The 18,992-nt window shown below is 34.7% G+C and overlaps 1 protein-coding gene across 1 annotated transcript; it reads right to left on the reverse strand.

Annotated features, from left to right (window-relative positions):
- Window positions 1–251: 251 nt before the first annotated feature.
- Window positions 252–16,580, reverse strand: LOC103009498 (anaphase-promoting complex subunit 10-like). The gene is made up of 2 exons (XM_057539528.1): window positions 16,514–16,580; window positions 252–787 (listed from the first exon to the last, which is right to left on the reverse strand). Exons 1-2 carry the CDS (start codon window positions 16,578–16,580, stop codon window positions 252–254), a joined length of 603 nt encoding a protein of 200 aa, XP_057395511.1.
- Between the last annotated feature and the right edge of the window lie 2,412 nt (window positions 16,581–18,992).

Genomic DNA, 18,992 nt, shown 5'->3' on the forward strand with positions numbered 1-18,992 from the left:
CTCAACTAAGTCATTACCAAAAAAATTACATATGCAAAACAGATAACATTTTTTAAAAAAAAGGAAAAGTGAGAGCCAGCACGTATAAACTTTTTTTTGACCCAAAAGTTATTTATTAAAGTTACAATAAAACACTTTTCAATACATAAAAAAATTGCAAAATAATTGATGCACTTTTCAATAAAGATACCAGATTTAATATTTACTGACAAGATAAAGATATGTTTGATGACTTTTGTTCTATTTCAAGGTCACCTTATTGAGTAATACATCATGAAATCAATAGTTGTACATCTAGGAAATTTACCAATGGAGCTCTCTTCCACGGGTGTGTATATTTTACTTTGTCTCATGTGGGTATCTCTTCCATTCTGATGATTGGCTGGAACAGCAATCTGTATCATGAATGTGCGAGTTGGCTTCTTATGATTATCAGTTAAGGGAACGTGAATCCAGCCACTTGGTTGCACCAATTCAAGTTGCCGAACTTCTTGAAGATTGTGAAAATTATTTCCTACTCTGACTGAGATCTTACTTGGAGTATAGCTTTCATCAGATTTGTAGTCCGCATAAATACATGATGTCTTCACTGTTGTTTTTCTTCTGAATTGGATGTTCACTAAATGAGGCTGGGAGCCATCTGACTGCCAGTAAGTTTCTAGATTGTCATCTCGTAATTGATCCACTCCAAATCCTGGTTTGCAAGATGAGAGAGCACATATAAACTTCTGGTATTCTCTGGAGGGTGTATTCAACTCTCTATCCTGCTGTAGCACTGTCTTCCAGTCTTATCATAAAACTGGATCGCCAGATCAGATGGACAGTTTGTATACTCTCTTGGGAGGATGAGATGTTTCTACAGTGTATTTTGGAACCCCATCAATAGAGACCTCTGATTCATTGAGGATTCCGAAGAATGCCAACTTGAAACCTAAAAACAATTATGATAAATTTGAGGAACTTCAGTATTAATTTAGCATTGAATCCCATGACCTGGATGCTACTTCCCCAAAAATTTTGGCAAAGAATGCTTATAGTATTATCCTTGTGGTTGGAAACTTCTCCTCAACAAAGCACACAGAGATGAAAGCAATGCTTTGATGGACTTTTTGAGAAGGATTCAATTTCATCTCCATCTATGACTACATGCCCAGAATCATATAAACAAAGACTTCACAATTTAGCTGATGTTCCAAGATTGAAATTAGTTGCCTTGGTTCTCCTTGTTGAATCCCAGAAGATGGGCTGAATTCAGGAAGCACTGTGCCTTTGCACTGCTGAAGCGTGCTTTCAATGTGTCCAGCAAAATGGTCCCAGAACATCAGCAGAGCCACAGAGAGCTGGAAAACACTTTGGGACTAGTAATGAGAACCTTTAATGATTCCTCTCTAAAGTCCTTAGCTGTAGAAAATCCATTTTCTGATCCTTACTGTCAAAAAGAATAATGGGTAGTGCATCTATACCTATATTTGGTGGAATATAAATTTTCCTCCCTTTTATTTAGGTATAAAACAACCAAGTTTTAGCACAGGTATTTTTTTGTAGCTATGGCACTTACAATTTTTTCACCATCATTTTAATCAGTTTGACTTCCCAGTGAGTGATTTACAGCAGACAAATACTTCACTATACCTGAGAGTGAAATTAAATTGACTAGCCACACACTGCTAGCTCTAACCTTGGAATTCTTGTTGACAATAAAAGATTACAAAATATCTTGCTTCAGAGCCTATGGTAAATAATTTCAGATATAATCATTTTATGCATTGTCCCCCTTGAGGCTCTGAAATATTCGCTGTATCTCTCCACACAGTCTACACTAGGACACAAGCACACTCACTCACTTGCTCATCTAAGTTAATATTTTACTCTTGTTTCTTTAGTCTAAATGCCCTTCCCCTAAATTTCAAGTCTCATCCCTTAAATCTGGGCTCCACTGCTCTTTCTTCCATACACTCTTTTCCTCATTCTCCTTGTACTTTTCTCGGAATATTGCTTGCACCTCTGTTTGGCTTAATTTCCTTCAACAAGGTATTTGTTGTCTGTTGGAGGCAGATGCAAAGCTCCTTGTAAGCAGATTCTCTCTCATTTATCTACGTTTCTCTGCAACTAGCTTTGAAATATTTGGTGATCTGAGTAGAAAAAGGAACCCAAAATTCAGACTTCCATGGAAAACTAGTGGAGAAAAATATCCAGTTTCTCTGCATTTTTTGTATTTTGTATTAAGAGTTTATGGAGAAAACTCCTAGAAAAATCAGACAGGGAAAAACACTACACTGAGGCCTATGCCGTAGTGCTTAAATTTCATACAGAGGCTCTAACTATGTGGAAATTTGCTACAGTCTCTGAGTAGCAAAGACGTCCACAATGTGCACAAAGGTTTTGACTAATTGGACTGAAATGACAGGTTACTTTAATTGAGCAAGTTAGATATCATTTTGAGCTACACTCTTATTTGGTGTCTAGAAAGCCAATGACAAAGGGAATTGACTGAACTTTTCAACTTTTCACTATTTATTTAGATACTGTATGGACATAGCCCAAAGGAAATCTCTCCCAAAATACCTCAAAGAACTTTTTCTTCAACTGCATAAGATCATGAGAAAATAAAATCCCTCTGTTCTCAAATGACACTTTAAAGTTATGAGTATAATGTGGGAAATCAGTTCAGCCATGGATTATCAAAACAACAGAAATATAAAACAGGTATCAATTTATAATATTTGCTGAAATAAATTGACTCTGATTGAGACTGTCAGCTAGGTTCTTTGACACAGAAAATAAAATACCAAACATACTAAAGTAGAAACTTAGCAATGAAAAGCCTGACCCTTCCTTTTTGTGATATTATCTTACTGTGAATTGAACTGATTGATAAATGAAGTTCAATTTGGCTCATTTTGCATGAACTCAGTCCTGAGTCAAAAGAGTTTTTAAAGTTTTCACACACCTTTTCTACTGGCCCGTATTTTTATCCTTTGTAGAAACCATTTTGCAGTTATACCGAATTGATTCTACTGAGCTCCATAGCAATGGCTTTCTATCACTCTGTTCCCTTTGAAGAGAGCGGTTTTTCTGACATGATCTGGGTCTTGGGTGAGATGAGCGCATCTCTTCTTTTGTTGGTTGTCAGAAAGTCTCATTTGTGTGACTAGTTTAGTACCGAAATTAAAAACTTAAGTAGCAAATGGACTGGGGGAGATTCAGGTGCAACAAGTTAAAAAGAAAAACAGTAGGCTTTAAGAGCATATGCATGAAAGAGCAACGTGCCAGGATGGAGTTGTGTACCTCGATGACTGCCATCAAAAAGCACGCATCCATTGTATGCTGCTGTTGTATGTTGGCCCAAGCTGTGTTGAAGCACTTTCCGCTGAAGTGTTCTGCCCAGGGTGATGACCTGTGGTCCCCTAGGTTCTAAGCTGTCCTATGGATAGAAATACATTTCCTGTTTCCCATATTCCCCCATCTCCCCACCCATATATCAGGGATTGGTTTGAAAGAATGAAACAGAGACCTTACAGATGCTTAAAGACCAGAAATTTTGTCAAGAGGAAAAAGAAATGGAAAAGAGAAGAAAGAGAATAAATCCCCAAATCCCTGCACATGCAAAGCTTTCTTATTTTTTTTCGCACTTCTAAAGAAGATGAGTCATATAAGAGCCCATTCAAAACCACATGAGTAAAAATGAAGTTGTGTGTTTTTCACATCCTTCAGAACAGGCTAAGGGATGAAAATGAGGGCGAGTTCCCTATAGTCAAACATGCCCAGAAGTAGCAAACTTTGACTTAGCCATGAGCCAAATAAACTGCTCCTGAATAATTGGGTCTTGGTTTAAATCCATAGAGATGCCCTTTTCATGTATGTGAGGTGGACTTTTGATTTCATCTCTGGGACAAAGTTTGAAGTTATTTTGTGACTCTCGCATAGAAAATGAAGGAAACCCTTGTAACGGATGGCTCATGTAGGCTTATTATGAGTGTGTGTTTAACTCCCTCATGTGAATTATATTTTGAATCATTACCACTCAAGAGTCACAAGGTTTCATCTACTTAAGCTCAAGATACCCATGTGGAAAAGCATTGTAAACTCAACTCGCTGGGCAAATACCACTTTAATACTTGAGTACTTAAATACAAATATTATAACAGAAATTAGAGCTTTCTGGTTCTCTTTCTCTTGACTTGTATCACATTAAATTAACAGACACGGTAACAGACCTACATTACATATCAAAAGAATAACTTTTTAGAATTCATATCTGAGGGAAAGAGACAAAATTTAGCTTTTATGTCTTTTTACAATGGGAAGAAAGGTCCATGAGACAGAAGGATAAGATGAGCTCTCATCCTAACATATGATATAAAATGGATCTAAAGAAGCAAAAACATAGATGCTTAATGAACACTGAAAGCATGAGTGACACCAGGACTCACGTCTAATTTATCTCTTTCTTTTCCCTGGACTTAGTATATTGGACTGATAAACTTACCTCAAGATGGATAGTTCGTAGATAATTTCATCCCAAATCCCACTGTTACAAATGGATTTCAAGCCTTTAAACTTTCCACTGTCCCCTGAACTTGAAATTTTTCAATCCTACTTTTGTCAGAGTGATAAATCTTTCTGGATGTATCTGGAAGGAAATTTGCTTTAAAATTTAAAATTTGCTTTAATCCGCTTGTGGTCTGCAATAAGGTTCTGAAAGGGAAATACCACTATACCAGGTCAATTCAGGAATGAAAAATTTTAAAGTACCAAATCCCAGCATGCATGTTCATAGTGAAAACCTAAATGACCAAACCAGGACTATGAAACATCTAAAGCTATATAATAAAAATGATACTTTGTTATAGAAGAAGAATGGCCGTAGAAGTTTATTATTCTGTAGAATTTTATCTTCAGTAATATTTGTCTACATTTGGCCATGGAGCATATGAATTTAACCATTTGTTAAGAAGAGGTTGTCTAATTTGGGGCAAATGCAAATGTAGCAATAATATTATTAGTAAGGGGGGTTTATTGTGCAAAGTATATTTTGCAAAATATACAGGTAACTGCTAAGGTCATTGGAGAATTAATAAATTCCAACCCTAAATGTGCATGGGACGGTCTTTAACATGAATATGTAATGCTCTTAATTTAATAGCCTGACATCAGCAATGGAAATAACAATGTTTATTCTGCTATAGGGATGTAATAAAGCCTAACCACAGAGGCAGTATTCACAGTTTTGGAAAGGATAAAATAAGAGATCAACACCAGTTTTGTCTTTTTAGTGGCAGGAATTTTGCGTCTGATAAAAAATAGTTCCCAGTTTTCATAAGAGAATTCCTTAATTAATAATTTCTTGCTAAAACAGATACTTATAAATGTTTATATTATATATGTAAAAAATATATATACATATATAAAGCATTGTAATAGTGGAATACCTTCTTAAACGGTCTTATCTTTCCATCTTCTTTGTTCCTTTGTGTCAGAAAGTAGGAGTATCCTGTTAGGTATGTCACTATTAGTTCTAGAAGTAATTACATTGTCCTTATTCACTACAGTAAGACCTCTGTGGTAACAGTGCTAATCTTAACCACTGACCAGTACAAGAATGTCACCCTCTATCTAGGGCCATACCTTCTATCCAAGTATATATACGATCAAACAACAATAACCAACAAAAGATCAGTATAATAATGACCCAAGCTATATTTCTATGGCAGAATCATTTTTTGTAACTTTGAAAGTTCAGTTATTCTGTTTGGTTAAAATTATGCAGCCCTTAAATAACTCTGAGTAAATGAATTATGCGCCATTAAGAGATTTCTTGGAAGTTTTCATTAGCTACGAAATAAAATAGCTTTAAGCTTTAGAATGTTCTACTCAGTTGGAGACTCTCATGTCTTTATGATATTCTGGTGACAATTTCTATTCTAAGTGTCAAAAACAACTCTGCTATCTGGAACAAGTCGTGTAGTATTCTCTCCTTTTAATATTCTAATCGTGAGGTGTGAAGTGAAATGGTTGCACAGTGTAATGGTGGTAAAGAAGTGGAGTGTCAATGAGACAGGGAAGGTGACAGACTCGGAATAGGTCCCTGAGGTGCTCTCCAAGTGCACTGGATAAAGATTCCCCTGGGAAAATTTTCTCATTAGTTCTCAGACACAGTTCAGTAATTCAATAGCGCGAGGTTACCATTAGTCACAAGACCAAAACATGTTACTTTCCATGCTTTAGTTCCTTTATTTGTATATGTCATTTTCAGACTGAAAATCATGAGCTCTACTCTCATGCAAAGACAGTCAGTGAATTGTTTACATACTGAAGTATGAACCATGACAAGCAGATTCTGTAGAGTTTTCTTTTAATTGTTGATGTATGAAGCAATTCAAAGGGAAATAGACATTTTAAATGATTCTAATGATACTTCCCTAAACAACTGTCAGTTCTTTATACCAGAATTACTAAACATGCACACAGATACACACATGTGTGCACATTTTCATAAGAAAATCAGGAAGCATTCAGACATGGTTGAAGAAAAGATCATATTATCGAAAACCTCTCTCACCCTTATTTATGCTACTTATAAAGTAAACTTGTCACTGCTTAAAACCATTTACTCTCGAGTGACTATATTCTGTTTCAGAAATTGTTAACGTTCTTTCTAAAATCAGAAAATATTGAATGATTTACTGCACATGTGAATATGAAATATTCACATTTCGTACTGCAACTGAGGGGAAACTCGTAGACTGTGGCCGTTAATTTCCTATGTAATTACTGAGAAAGATGTTACAACACATAGATTATAATTCTGCATGTTTTCTTTTTCACTGTCATAAACAATATGTACCTTTTTCTATCTTTTGAAAGTTAACTGCACTCCCACTCCACACTTGAAGGCATAATGGGTCAGGGGATTGTCTGCCTCATTACTCACTAGGTCAGAAAGAAAGGAGTATACACCCAACAACCCTATTGGTCACTTAAATCCTCCTTGTTACATTAGGGAAGCATTAATGAAATTTGTGAAAATGAAAATCAGATGCTACACTAACAGATTGTTGTAGATTTTTGTATTTCATAAGATAACTCAGTATTTTACTTCGCAGACTTTGCAATGATAGTCATTCTTGTGTTTAAAAGATAACTAGTGTATGGTGTTGTAAAAAATTACTCCATTTACTTTATAATATATATTCTAGAGGAAATATAATTTAAATGTATCCACCTAAACATGATGACAGAATGGAAGAGGAAGTTAACCTTTTGTAAATGCAAAGTATGTTTCTTACAGAAATAAAATGTGGTAAGTAAACTGCAGGAGGAAGTTATCTATTAGAAATAATGATGAGACATAGAGGAAAGACTAGACTTTTCCATATGAACTGGTAAAAAAAAAACACTTCCTAATAGAAACACACTTCTATCAAAATAGTAATGATCAGGATTCCAAACAAACCATCAGATACTTCTGTTTATGTGCCACCCTTAGAGTTATTGTTGAATTATGAATTGTAAATATTTATAAGTGACTCATTTTAAAGAAGTTGTCAGCTGCAGCTACAGTTCTTCACCTTCTGTCATCCCAGCTATCAAGGGGGCTGACTCAATCACTTTCTTGTCAGGCTACCTTTCTTCCCTAGAATACTCAATTCCCAAAACACAACAAAATATAAATGAATGGAAAGTGCTAATGATGCATGATTGCCAAGAGGTATTAAGTTTTTAAAGGTACTTTGCTGACTAAATTTTAAATGAGCAAAATCCTGAAATTAATTTCCCAAGGCAGTAATATTTGTATTTTTAATAGATGTCCACTGAAAGGAAATATATAATATTGTCTTCTGGTATGTCTGTCTTTCCTGTGGTAGGAATAATATCAGCTTTTAAAGTCCCAAGTATTATGTAGTTCATTCCATGTTTAATTATAAGATCTACACTCATAAAAACTAGACTAATGAAAAAAACCCAACATTTTAATTAAAGGAAAATGGCTTGAAATGATAAGATTTGGAAACTGTCCTATATTAAAGGTGTATTTTAAATCTTTAGGATCAGGCTGATGTCATTTTTGACAATTGGGTCAAAATCTTTATATTTAGTAAATAATACAGAATGGTTCTCAAATCTTACAATTTCATGCCATTTCCCCTTTAAATCACCTTAAAAGTGCCACTCTGATGACAAAAGCTGTCTTCTCTACTGACTTGATAACAATCTAAACTTGTAATTTCTTTCCCATTTTTGACTTGGGTTGGTTATATTATGTTTCTGCTGACATTGTGTTTTGTGGTATGTTTTCATAAATGAGAAGAATCTTTTCGAAGCAGGAGAGATGGATGGTTCCTGAAATCACAGCTTATGGGTTCAAATTTTTAGAAACAAGTGAAAAATTTTCCATTGTATTTGTTTATTTAGTCATTATTTTAGAAAAAATTAAGCTTTTACTTAAATTTTATGCTGTGAAGAATTGCTTGTATCTATATATAATTTAGTATACACAAAAGTCAAAATTAGTAATGGAAACTTAGCAAAACAGTTGAGTACTTTTCATTCAAATAATCAGATAGTTTCATTGAAAGGAGGCCTTAAAGTAGGAAGTCAGTGGTTTTCCAAGGTTATGGTATAAGTAAGCTAACGACAATGTGTTAACCCTTCTGTAAGTTTCTGTCCATTTAAAAAATTTTCTATGTGAAATAGCTCTTAAGAATCTTTTAGAAATTTGTGATGTCCTTACTATCATTGTAGTGCTGTGACTTACACATGCTGTCACTGACACTCACAAGCAAACAGACTCTATACCCACATGCAAACACATGAAAGTCAGGGCCCGCTCAACAGATGTACTCTTGTGTGGGAATCATATCACTTTTTTCTGAAACACTGAAGGCACGACTTTCAAGTAGTTTTAAATTTCAAATCAGGTTAGTGCATATTTAATTTCGACATGTTGGTTTAACACCAAGCCACACCAGACCTTTTAAAAATTCAGTGGCTATGATATAAAATTCTTCACTGTGTTGCACCAGTAAATTGAGAAGTGCAGTATAATTCTCCACTATCACTGGAACCATCGTGAAATGAAATAAAGACTTTGATATAGGTCCTCACTCAGGTGCCACTCTTTCACAGTTATATTCAAAGTGTTTGTTCACAAAACTTCATAAAAACCTACATAGAAGATGCATAATTTATGGAAGTGAGTAATAAAAAAGAAAATCAACTCCACCATTTTCTTTCCTATTGGTCACTTTACATGCCAATAGATTAAAAGACTCTGAGTTCCTTTTCTTTGAAGACCACCTTTGTAACTGAGTTATTAAGTTTTTTTTATTTTTTTAAACTAAGCAGCCAAAAGAAAGAGGCACTTGACACCTCCAGCAAGTATCTCAGTTCTTTTCATATTGTCAATAGCTCCACTGATAGCACTGTTCTTTTGACAGCTAAAAGCAGATGTGCGGGTTAAGTATGGGAGCAATTCAGATGTCCACAGTAAACTGCAGGGGGGCAGAGAGAGCTCAGAGAGCAGCAGCTTTAAAGTAATTGACTAATACAGTAAGGATATTAAAGTCATTTAGTGCCAAAAGGGAACACACTGATCCCTGACCCTCAGCCACTTTGGAGTAATCTAGTATTCAATCCAGCGTGTAATGACTGCCAGGCCTGTCAATCCTCCAGGCTCTCCAGTCAAATGCCTGTGGCTACTATTGGCTTATGGTAAAAGGACAGAAATGCAAGGAAATGCCTCTCAATCAGCCTGTGATGTGATAATGTTATTGCTGCAGTGTATTCTATATTGTCCCCGCATAGTTTAATCTGTTGAGACCCATGTCAAAAATTGCCCGTGGTCCCTAGAGGTCTTTACTCAATCTTTTAGTAATACAAGTGGATTTGAAAGGAAAGGGGGTAACTTACTTGATGAATTGTTTCCAGCTAATATATACATATATATATGTGTGTGTGTGTGTGTGTGTGTGTGTACACACACACACACAAAATAAGAGGTCAGCTGTGGCTTAAAGGCTATCGGTGCAAGGTATAAATTAGAAATGTGCTAGTAAGCTAGTAATCTGATTTGTGAACCCTTGTTCTTCTTTTACTCCAATGGGCAAAATATTTTGCAATAAAAAATATTGACACAGAAATGTATTTATATGGTGGCTGATTCATATTCAGTGCATGTGCCAAAAGGAGTTTTAACAGGGGAAGATGTCAGAGAAAATGATTTACTTGTTTCTGCCACTTTGAGCACGTGAGAGTTGGCCAACTTCTGGGAAGCTTGCATTTTAAATGAGGTATTTTGCATTTGTAAAATATAATTATTGCTACAGGCTGCAATCAAAAAAAAAAAGAAAGAAAAAGAAACTAAGAGAAAGTGTAGGAAATTGCCGTTTTTTGTTATTTTTATTTTGCTAATTAAGGCACTAGAAATTGACCCATGTAGAGAGAGACTCTAAAGTTGAAAAATCAAAATGGGATAATAATTATTCAAATCGTATTTTATTATCTTACAAAAAGTCTTTGTATTTCTTAGTCATTCCCTCATTTACTTTTCCAAACCTACTGTATAGAATCTTTGGGAACAGAAAGCTCCAGTGATGAGAATACACTGTTATTTTTAGAGAACATTAAGGTTACATAGGGGAGACATTTTGCCTGTTTTTATTCTGTAGGAATCTGCTCAGTTCACCACTGGCAAGGTGCTATACAAAATTAGAAACAAAAGTGAACATCTATTTGCTTGTAAGCTTGAAATAACTTTGGTGTCAAAAACAAATGACTTTCCCCCTCCGTCAACCTGTCCTCTTTCCATTCAGCACTGTAATTAATCAATGTGTGGTTGTATTCTAAAAACCATTCTGCACATGTTACCCACTTTTGCCACTTGAGATATTCTGAATTTGTGTACAATTTTTGGCAGAATATAAGAGATAGAGGAAAATCTCACTTTTGTGTTCAGTGACTCTCCAGACCTCAGGGGCAGAATGAATGCAGGAGGAATCCCATCGGGTAATTTTTCATTAGTATCCACGACAAGCTGTTTCACCACAGGCTATTGTTTTCATGGAAAGTTCAAATACAGTAGGATGGGATAGGTGTGCTATTAACACACAATGGTGTGATTATTACCTATCATATATATGTATGACCTTTGTCACCTAGAACATTGATACTCTTCATTATGATGTACCATTCTAGTATAAGAGGAATAGTTGGACAGCTTTAGAGTTCTTTTGCTAATGTCTAATTTTATGTTTAAAGTTTTCAGAGCTTTCCTAAGAGGAGAGATAGAAGGGAAAACCAAATAGGTCAAAGAATCATAGGGCTTTAAAGGACCTTGGCATTAATTTATCTACTCCTTCTACATCCTGGCATCAAGTAGCTAAGCTATTTCAGATGAGGCTATATTTTATACAAAATTCTAAAATTCAGCATCACGTGTATCTGCAAAAAGCAATATGACTCTAAATAACTTGGTTCTACAAGGACAACAAAAAGTCAGTCTTTATAGCTAACCATTGTATTACAAGCTTCTTCAATGAGTTGAAACTTATTTCTTCCTACCATCTCCTTACACAAAGCAGTAGTCCCTTTTTATTTATTTATTTTTTGTATAACAACCTCATGTTCCCAATGACAGTTGTTAAATACATATTTAGTTTTCTCTAGAGTGAATGTGAGTAAAGCATCATTCGGTTTGGGTTCATTGAGTAGGTTCTCCTTTAGCTTCAGCAGAATTAAGGGCACATATCTTCATTTCTCATAGTCAGTATGTGGTTGAAAAAATTTCATTCCTTCAGCAAATGTGAAATTTCAGCTCTGCACATGGCATTATGCCAAGCTCTATAAGGGGTATAAAGAAGAATAAGATATGATCCCTAATTTCAAAAAGCTTACAGACCAATATGGGAAGTAAGACACTAGTCAAGTGACTATAGCAAACAGTTGAAACAGGAGAAGGTAACTAAAATTTATTAAGCACCTATAGGTGGCCAGTCAGTCTATATAACTCCAATTAACGGACACAGGATTGTGAGATACTTTCGTTCTTTAAGCTGTCCTTACTGAGGCTCAGGAAAGTCACCTTGTTGCAAAGTCAGTGACTATGTTTGAAACACGTTCTTTCTGGCTCAGGGGCCACCCTCTCCCAGCAAGACTGCATCTTTTCCATAACAGGAGCCATGATGGCCTAATTACCCCCCATTTGAGGAAAGCCACCTTATTCTTTTCCGAATTGAAATTCTGTTTTTCATTTTAAGGAAAGGTAAGACTCTGAAGGTAACCATGCCATGCAGTGTATGCAACGTGGTCTTTATGTGGGCTCATCTCTTATTAAATTGATCTCTGAGGCCATGAGGTCAAAAACTGTGTCTTATTTCTTATGGTAATCAGAATATACTGGGAGTTTAATAAACATTGAATTGGTTAAATGGGTGCACAGAATGTCTTTATTCTTCTCAGGCCTGGAATTTTCTTCAGATCTAGAACAACTCCCAGAGAATGAAGATAATCCCACCGATGTACAAAGTTCTAAAAAGCCATAAACTTATTAGCCATCAAAATGTTTAGCCTATTTATATTTATCAGGGTTTTCCCCATACTTTAATTAAAGCATGAGGATAAGAAGGCAGAATACTTGTGTGTATGAAAAAAGTAAGTATTATTTTCTGTGACTTTTATAATTCCATATTTAATGGCAGAATTGTACCAACAGGTTAAAATCAATGGATGATTAGTCTACTAACCAGTTATATCTATATTTACATTTCTAAAGCTACTGGCTTAGAAGCTACTATTATTATTAAGGACCATTATGGCAACCTACAGAGGTTTTTTTGAGCCTTAAAAATTATGAATATCTCTTTATTCTTTCCCTTTAACCTGCCCTTTCTTGTTTTTTAAACCTTTTACTGTAAAGTATAACACCCATTCAGATCATTTGCACAAAACATAAATATATAGCTCAAAGAGTGATCACAAGTGAGCATCTGAGTAGTCACCAGACAGGTCAACAAATACAAAATTGGCAGCAAACCAACAACATCCTTTGGACCTTTGACAATTGCTACTTCCATCTTTTTTCCTTCCTCTTTTCCAAAGGTAACCACTTTTCTGACTTCTAACTTTAAAGTTAAATTTTGTTTGGTCTTTATATACATGGAATCACTTTTGTATCTGGCTTCTTTCACTTAAAATTATATTGGATAGATTCTTCATTGTAGTTGTATACTTCAGTAATTGAGTCATTTTCATTGTTGTTATCTATTTTATGAATAGCACTTGACTAATTTATGTGTTCTACAGCAGATGAACATCTGGGTTTCTAGTTTTGGAATATTACAAATCATGCTGTTTTAAACACAGTGTATGCAGGTTATTTGGTTGTGTGTATAATTAGGAGTTGAATTAGGATCATAAATCAGACATATCTTCAAATTGACAAAATGATGCGTTTTTCAAACAGGTTGTACCAATGTATTTCTTCCCCAACAGTGTAAGAGAGTTCCTGCTGTTTTATATCTTAGTAGAGATTTGTGTTGTTAGTCTTACTAATTTTAGTCATTCTTTGGTGCATGAAACAGTATCTCATTGTTGTTTTAATTTGTATTTCCATGGTTACCAATGAATATAAGCACATTTTAATGTTTATTGGGTAATATCAGTAGATTTTGCAAGTTGCCTTAAAAAATTGCACTTATATCATCAACAGTATAGAATGCATATTCCCTCACACCCTTAACAGCACTGGGAACTATCAAACTTTAAGTGCACACAAACAAAAAATCACATTATTACCGTGATGCATTTCTTTTGTTATGGCTGACTTTGAGCATAGTTCTGTGCTCGTTGTTTTTTTTCTATTAACCATTTTTGCCATTTTTTTGTGTGATATTTACTGCTGTCTTTAATCATTTTTTTTTCTATTGGATTGATTATTTTATTGATTTCTTAAGAATTCTTACAAATTTACTAAGATTTTTGTCTATGGCAAATATTTCCTTTAGTTTGCCCTTTGATTTGGCTTATCCTATCTTTAGCCACACAAAGGTTTTTGTTTTTATGTGACCAAATTTATCGATCTTCTTTCTTCATGGTTTTAGGGTTTTGTCTATATTTAGGATGACCTTCTCTACTCAAAGCACCACAAATTATTATTTTTTTAATTAACTAATGATCTCTTCTAGATCTCTTATGGTTTCAAATTTTACAGTTAAATCTTTGATCTAGGGGGGTTATTTAGGAGTAAAATAAACCCAGCATCATTTATTGTTCCTTTTTTATCCCTAAATGGCTAGCTAGTTGTCCAAATACTATTTCTCAATTAATACACTATTCTCTACTGATTTAAATTGTCAACTTTGTCATTCACTAAATTCCAATATACACTTGAAGTTATTTCTGGACTTCCCACTTGGTTAAAACTTTCTGTCTATTCCAGAACTTAATTATGAGCTGTTATAATTAAATTTGTTTTTTTTAATGTGTTTTAATAATAGTTTCTTTTTCCTTTCAAAATGTTTTAGATTTTTTACCTTAACATTTCTGGATAAACTTTAATATCATTTTGTTGACTTCTCACCAAAATTCGTGTGATATTAAATTTACATTATACATTAATTTTTGAGAAAATTGGCCTCTTTGCAGTATTGCGTGTCCCCAGCCAAGAATAAGATGTATTTTCATTTATTCAAATTTTCTTTTCATTCCTTTTCTATTTACTTTTTCTAATTTGCCAGCTTTGGCAAAGAGAGCTTAAAATGGCCAATTGGATACATAAACCATTAGGTTTCAAATGAAAAGATGTAAATAAGCTAATTTAATAACTAGCTCGTTATTGAATGTCATATACTTTACAAATGTTATAGTTTAAAAATGCCCTGAAGTTAATACATGCATTTGTATAAATATGTTGCCCTGTATGTATTAAATGAAAATGCACTGTTTCTCTTATAATTAATTCTCTGGACCCACCAGAAGTCAACTTACATGTATAGGCATACCTATACCCATGTGCATATGATGTATGCTAGTGATCTTTATACAGGTGGAGAGAGGGATTCAAGGTAAAAGTTATATATATTTATTCAGATATATCTGTGATTACATTTAAGATGCAATACCAACAGTAACATAAAGAAAATTATGTACCTCAAGTAAATATTAAAAGTAATATTTTTTCTATGTGGTACAAGTTTGTAATAAATTAAGTATAGAATTCAGGAGTATTTTTCCTCACATAAAAAAGCTCTTATCATGATCAAGTTGTTATTTTTTATTGAAGTAATCCAATATCTGAAGGCCTCATAGCCAACCAATATGGTAGCCTTCTTTTCCACAAGAAGGCATGGTCTGGTTGGATTGCAGTAGAGTTGGGTGAAGTAAAATGCAATCACATCAATCTATCAAATAATTAGAAGGTATATGCTGAATGCTTATCATGTGTTTACTTGAAATGTAACAGCAAATGACCGAACTGCATATTAACCGACTATAAAGGGAGGTCAGACCCATGAAAATTGCTGTGGGCTGGAAAGGAGGAAGGTGATTTCATAAATTGAGTAGGATTTATAGAAAGTCTTTTAGATTTCTTAAGAAATGAATGCTACGTGGAAATGGGGAAAGTAGGACATTCCAAAGAAAGAGAACAAACTGAGCAGATAAGAAGTAGTGATCAAAATGTTTGAGAGATGGAACATGGAGGCTCTTGAAAACCCTCCCTCTTTTTATGTTTTATCTACAACTCTCCAGTTTGACAACTTTCGACAATAAGAGGTTTAAATTTTGCAATGTTGTTCACCTTCTATTTGAGTTCAAAATACGCCTCCATAAAAGATCAGGCATTGTTGTGATGCTTACAAGCTCTAAGGGCGTCGTTGCTGCGTCAGTTCTCCTTCTAGACTAATTCTATTCTCCTTTTACTCAGAAATCTAAGAGCTCACATGCCAGCTACCCAAGGGATTTTGTTTATGTTTTTGTTTTTTTAGTGAACTAGTACTAAAATCCTAGCCTTCTGCTTCACAGTTGAAAGTAAATACTTTTATCTTACACCATAAAACTATGATTTCTCCTGTACTCTTCCTTCAGGTACATTTTAATCTAATAGAACCATTTTGTAAACATATGAAATGACAGTGCAGTCTTCTCCAAGTCGGATTTCAAACACAAGTATATATGTATATACACACATGCATAAATACACACACAAACGTATACACATGCACACATCTTTATTACCTCAGAATGAAAATGCAAATGAATTTATTAGCCTAAGAGTGGCACCAAATGGAAATTTATGCACATACATTTAAAAAACAGAACCCTTGAAAATAAAGCAGTTGCAGCTATTAATTTTCCTCTTTGACAGTTTTTTAAATTCCTCTAAAAAAATGAAACAGCATGAATACTGTCAATATATCACAACAGCCACATTAGGTTTTGTGATATACATCATAATATAAAGAGCACTATTAGAGCACAACCTGGGAACCATTAAATCATTCTAAATCACTGTTACATTCCATTAGTGTCAATGGTGAAACCACATAATAGGCTTTATTACAAACTTCACCTTGGTAGGCCATTGTCTCGAATAACCACTTCTCTATGATGTGGTGTCATACCCAGAAATCCAGGGAGATAATAAAGGCTCGCTTCTTTCTTTTTTATTGGATGGGTAAAGTTAAATTTAGCTGTAAGTAAGAAAAATCCTGAAGCTTTGTTCACTAACTGAGAGTTGCTGCTATTTGGACCAAAAAAAAATTAGGCAGGCTTTGGAAGAACAGTTTGAAATAAATTTAAAACCTGGCAATGCTGAGGCCAGGGTAGGCTGGGCAGTGCCAGCAATTACGATGTCATTTTTGAAATGCAGTTTAGCACATTTGTGCACCTCTTTACACTTTTGTTCAGGAGCAGAGTATTGATTATAGAAACACTGTAAGTTTCAAACCTGCCCTTTCCCTCATTCTCCCCTGGTTTGCGCTGTACCCTTTTAAAAAGTCATTTGGGCACTTTGTCGAGGTGAGGCTGGTAAGGACTTCAGCTCAAACTGAGATCAATTTTCAAATGTTTCAGGGAGAATTGTTGTACAGTGTTCTGTGCCCCTCTTCTTTACAAATAGAACCATTTATTCCCCTCCCCCTACTACGAATTTAGTCACAATCCCTTCACTCTATTTCTTAGATACACTTATAAATATAATCTCACTGCAAAGATTTCTACTACACGATAGACACCTTTGTTATTGGCTAAGGATGTTTTAGGATAGGATAAAATAAGTGAAAGTGAGATACAATTGCATAAATGAATAATAATATAACGAATGGTTGAAATAATTCATCATTTAATAGACTACCAGATCAAAGACAAAATTCTTTATATTCTCTCTGTATTAGTTTTGATAAATTGTAAAGTGTTTAAACAGTTATTGATTATAAATAAGTACATTTATTTTTGTAAAACAACAATCAGGTGAGCTTTGAATAAGCCAGTTTAAGGCATTGAAATAGATTATTATTCTAATGGCTCCACTTTGCTTTTGGTCCATTCTTTAGGAACAGACTTAAAAAAACCAATAATACTACATGTATCCCTATGATAAGATGATGTTTTAAACTTACGAAGAGAAAGCGATAAGGCAAAGAGGAACAAATAAGAAATACATTAAGGGAAGTAGAAGTAAGTCACCAGGAACTGAATACTTCAGAAGGATAAACAAATAAAAATCATAGTGAGGAATCTGGTAGATGTACGTTTATAAGAGTTATCTAATGAAAGGGACAAAAATAAATAAGTTTGGAAATCATAAAGTAGATCAAGTATAAGAAATATAGAAATCTGGTCTCATACCTGGTTAGACTTATTTAAAGTATCCTCATGCCATGAAACACTTCTAGATTTCTCTGTTAATAGTGTTAGATTTCTTTTTTAATTTGCTTACCCAAATCAGATACACCAGATTGACATAAAACATGTCTCTCCATCCCTCCAATTTCTCTTCCCTTCCGTTTTCTTTTCTTCTTCCTCTCTGTCTGTATCTCTCTACCTGCCTCCCTCACTCTCCTTTCCTCATCTTTTTCCCTCTGTCTCCCTCCCTTTCCCTCTTCTGTCCCGTCTCCCTCCTGTTAGCTCTCTTGCCCTCTCTTCTTCTTTCTCTCCTTCCTTTTTAAAAAATTAAGTCTTTTTCAGTGCTGGTTTATGCATAATATGTTTGGAAATAACAATGCAGGAAAGTGTTAACATAGCACTTCATGGAAGGAAAAGTAAAAACCTGAAGTATTATGGCTTTTTTTATGAGGATTCGAACAGAAAAAAGAATAAGCTTGATTTGCTGTCTCTGTTGCCTAAAGAAAGTCTTTTAGCTAAAGCCTCACCTCTGACCTTGTTTTCCACTTTCAGGGTATATTGTATTTCTCTTTTTTGTTACATGTCTGGTTTGCAATGTCATTGATGTTCATAGGAAAGAGAGAGAATTGCTATTTGAAAAGTCCATGCTCTGCTTTATGAAGGCTAGCTTTATTTTCTATTTTTGTGATATTTTCTTTTTTTGCTTTTGAAAAAAAAAAATCATGATAAAGGTCAGCTCTTAAATACATTGGATAACTTACCTGAGTCAAAATTACAACATTTAAAAAATAATAGATGTTGGGCACTTCCCTGGTGGCACAGTGGTTAAGAATCCGCCTGCCAATGCAGGGGACACGGGTTCGAGCCCTGGTCCGGGAAGATCCCACATGCTGCGGAGCAACTAAGCCCGTGAGCCACAACTACTGAGCCCAAGGGCCACAACTACTGAAGCCCGCATGCCAAGAGCCTGTGCTCTGCAGCAAGAGAATCCACCGCAATGAGAAGCCCACGCACCGCAACAAAGAGTAGCCCCTGCTCACTGCAACTAGAGAAAGCCCGCACGCAGCAACAAAGACCCAACATAGACAAAAATAAATATAAATAAAATACATTAAAAAAAATAATAGGTGTTATCTTCTGATGTCAAATTG

The sequence above is a fragment of the Balaenoptera acutorostrata genome, unplaced genomic scaffold (genome assembly GCF_949987535.1).
Source record: "Balaenoptera acutorostrata unplaced genomic scaffold, mBalAcu1.1 scaffold_1034, whole genome shotgun sequence".
Taxonomy (NCBI): domain Eukaryota; kingdom Metazoa; phylum Chordata; class Mammalia; order Artiodactyla; family Balaenopteridae; genus Balaenoptera; species Balaenoptera acutorostrata.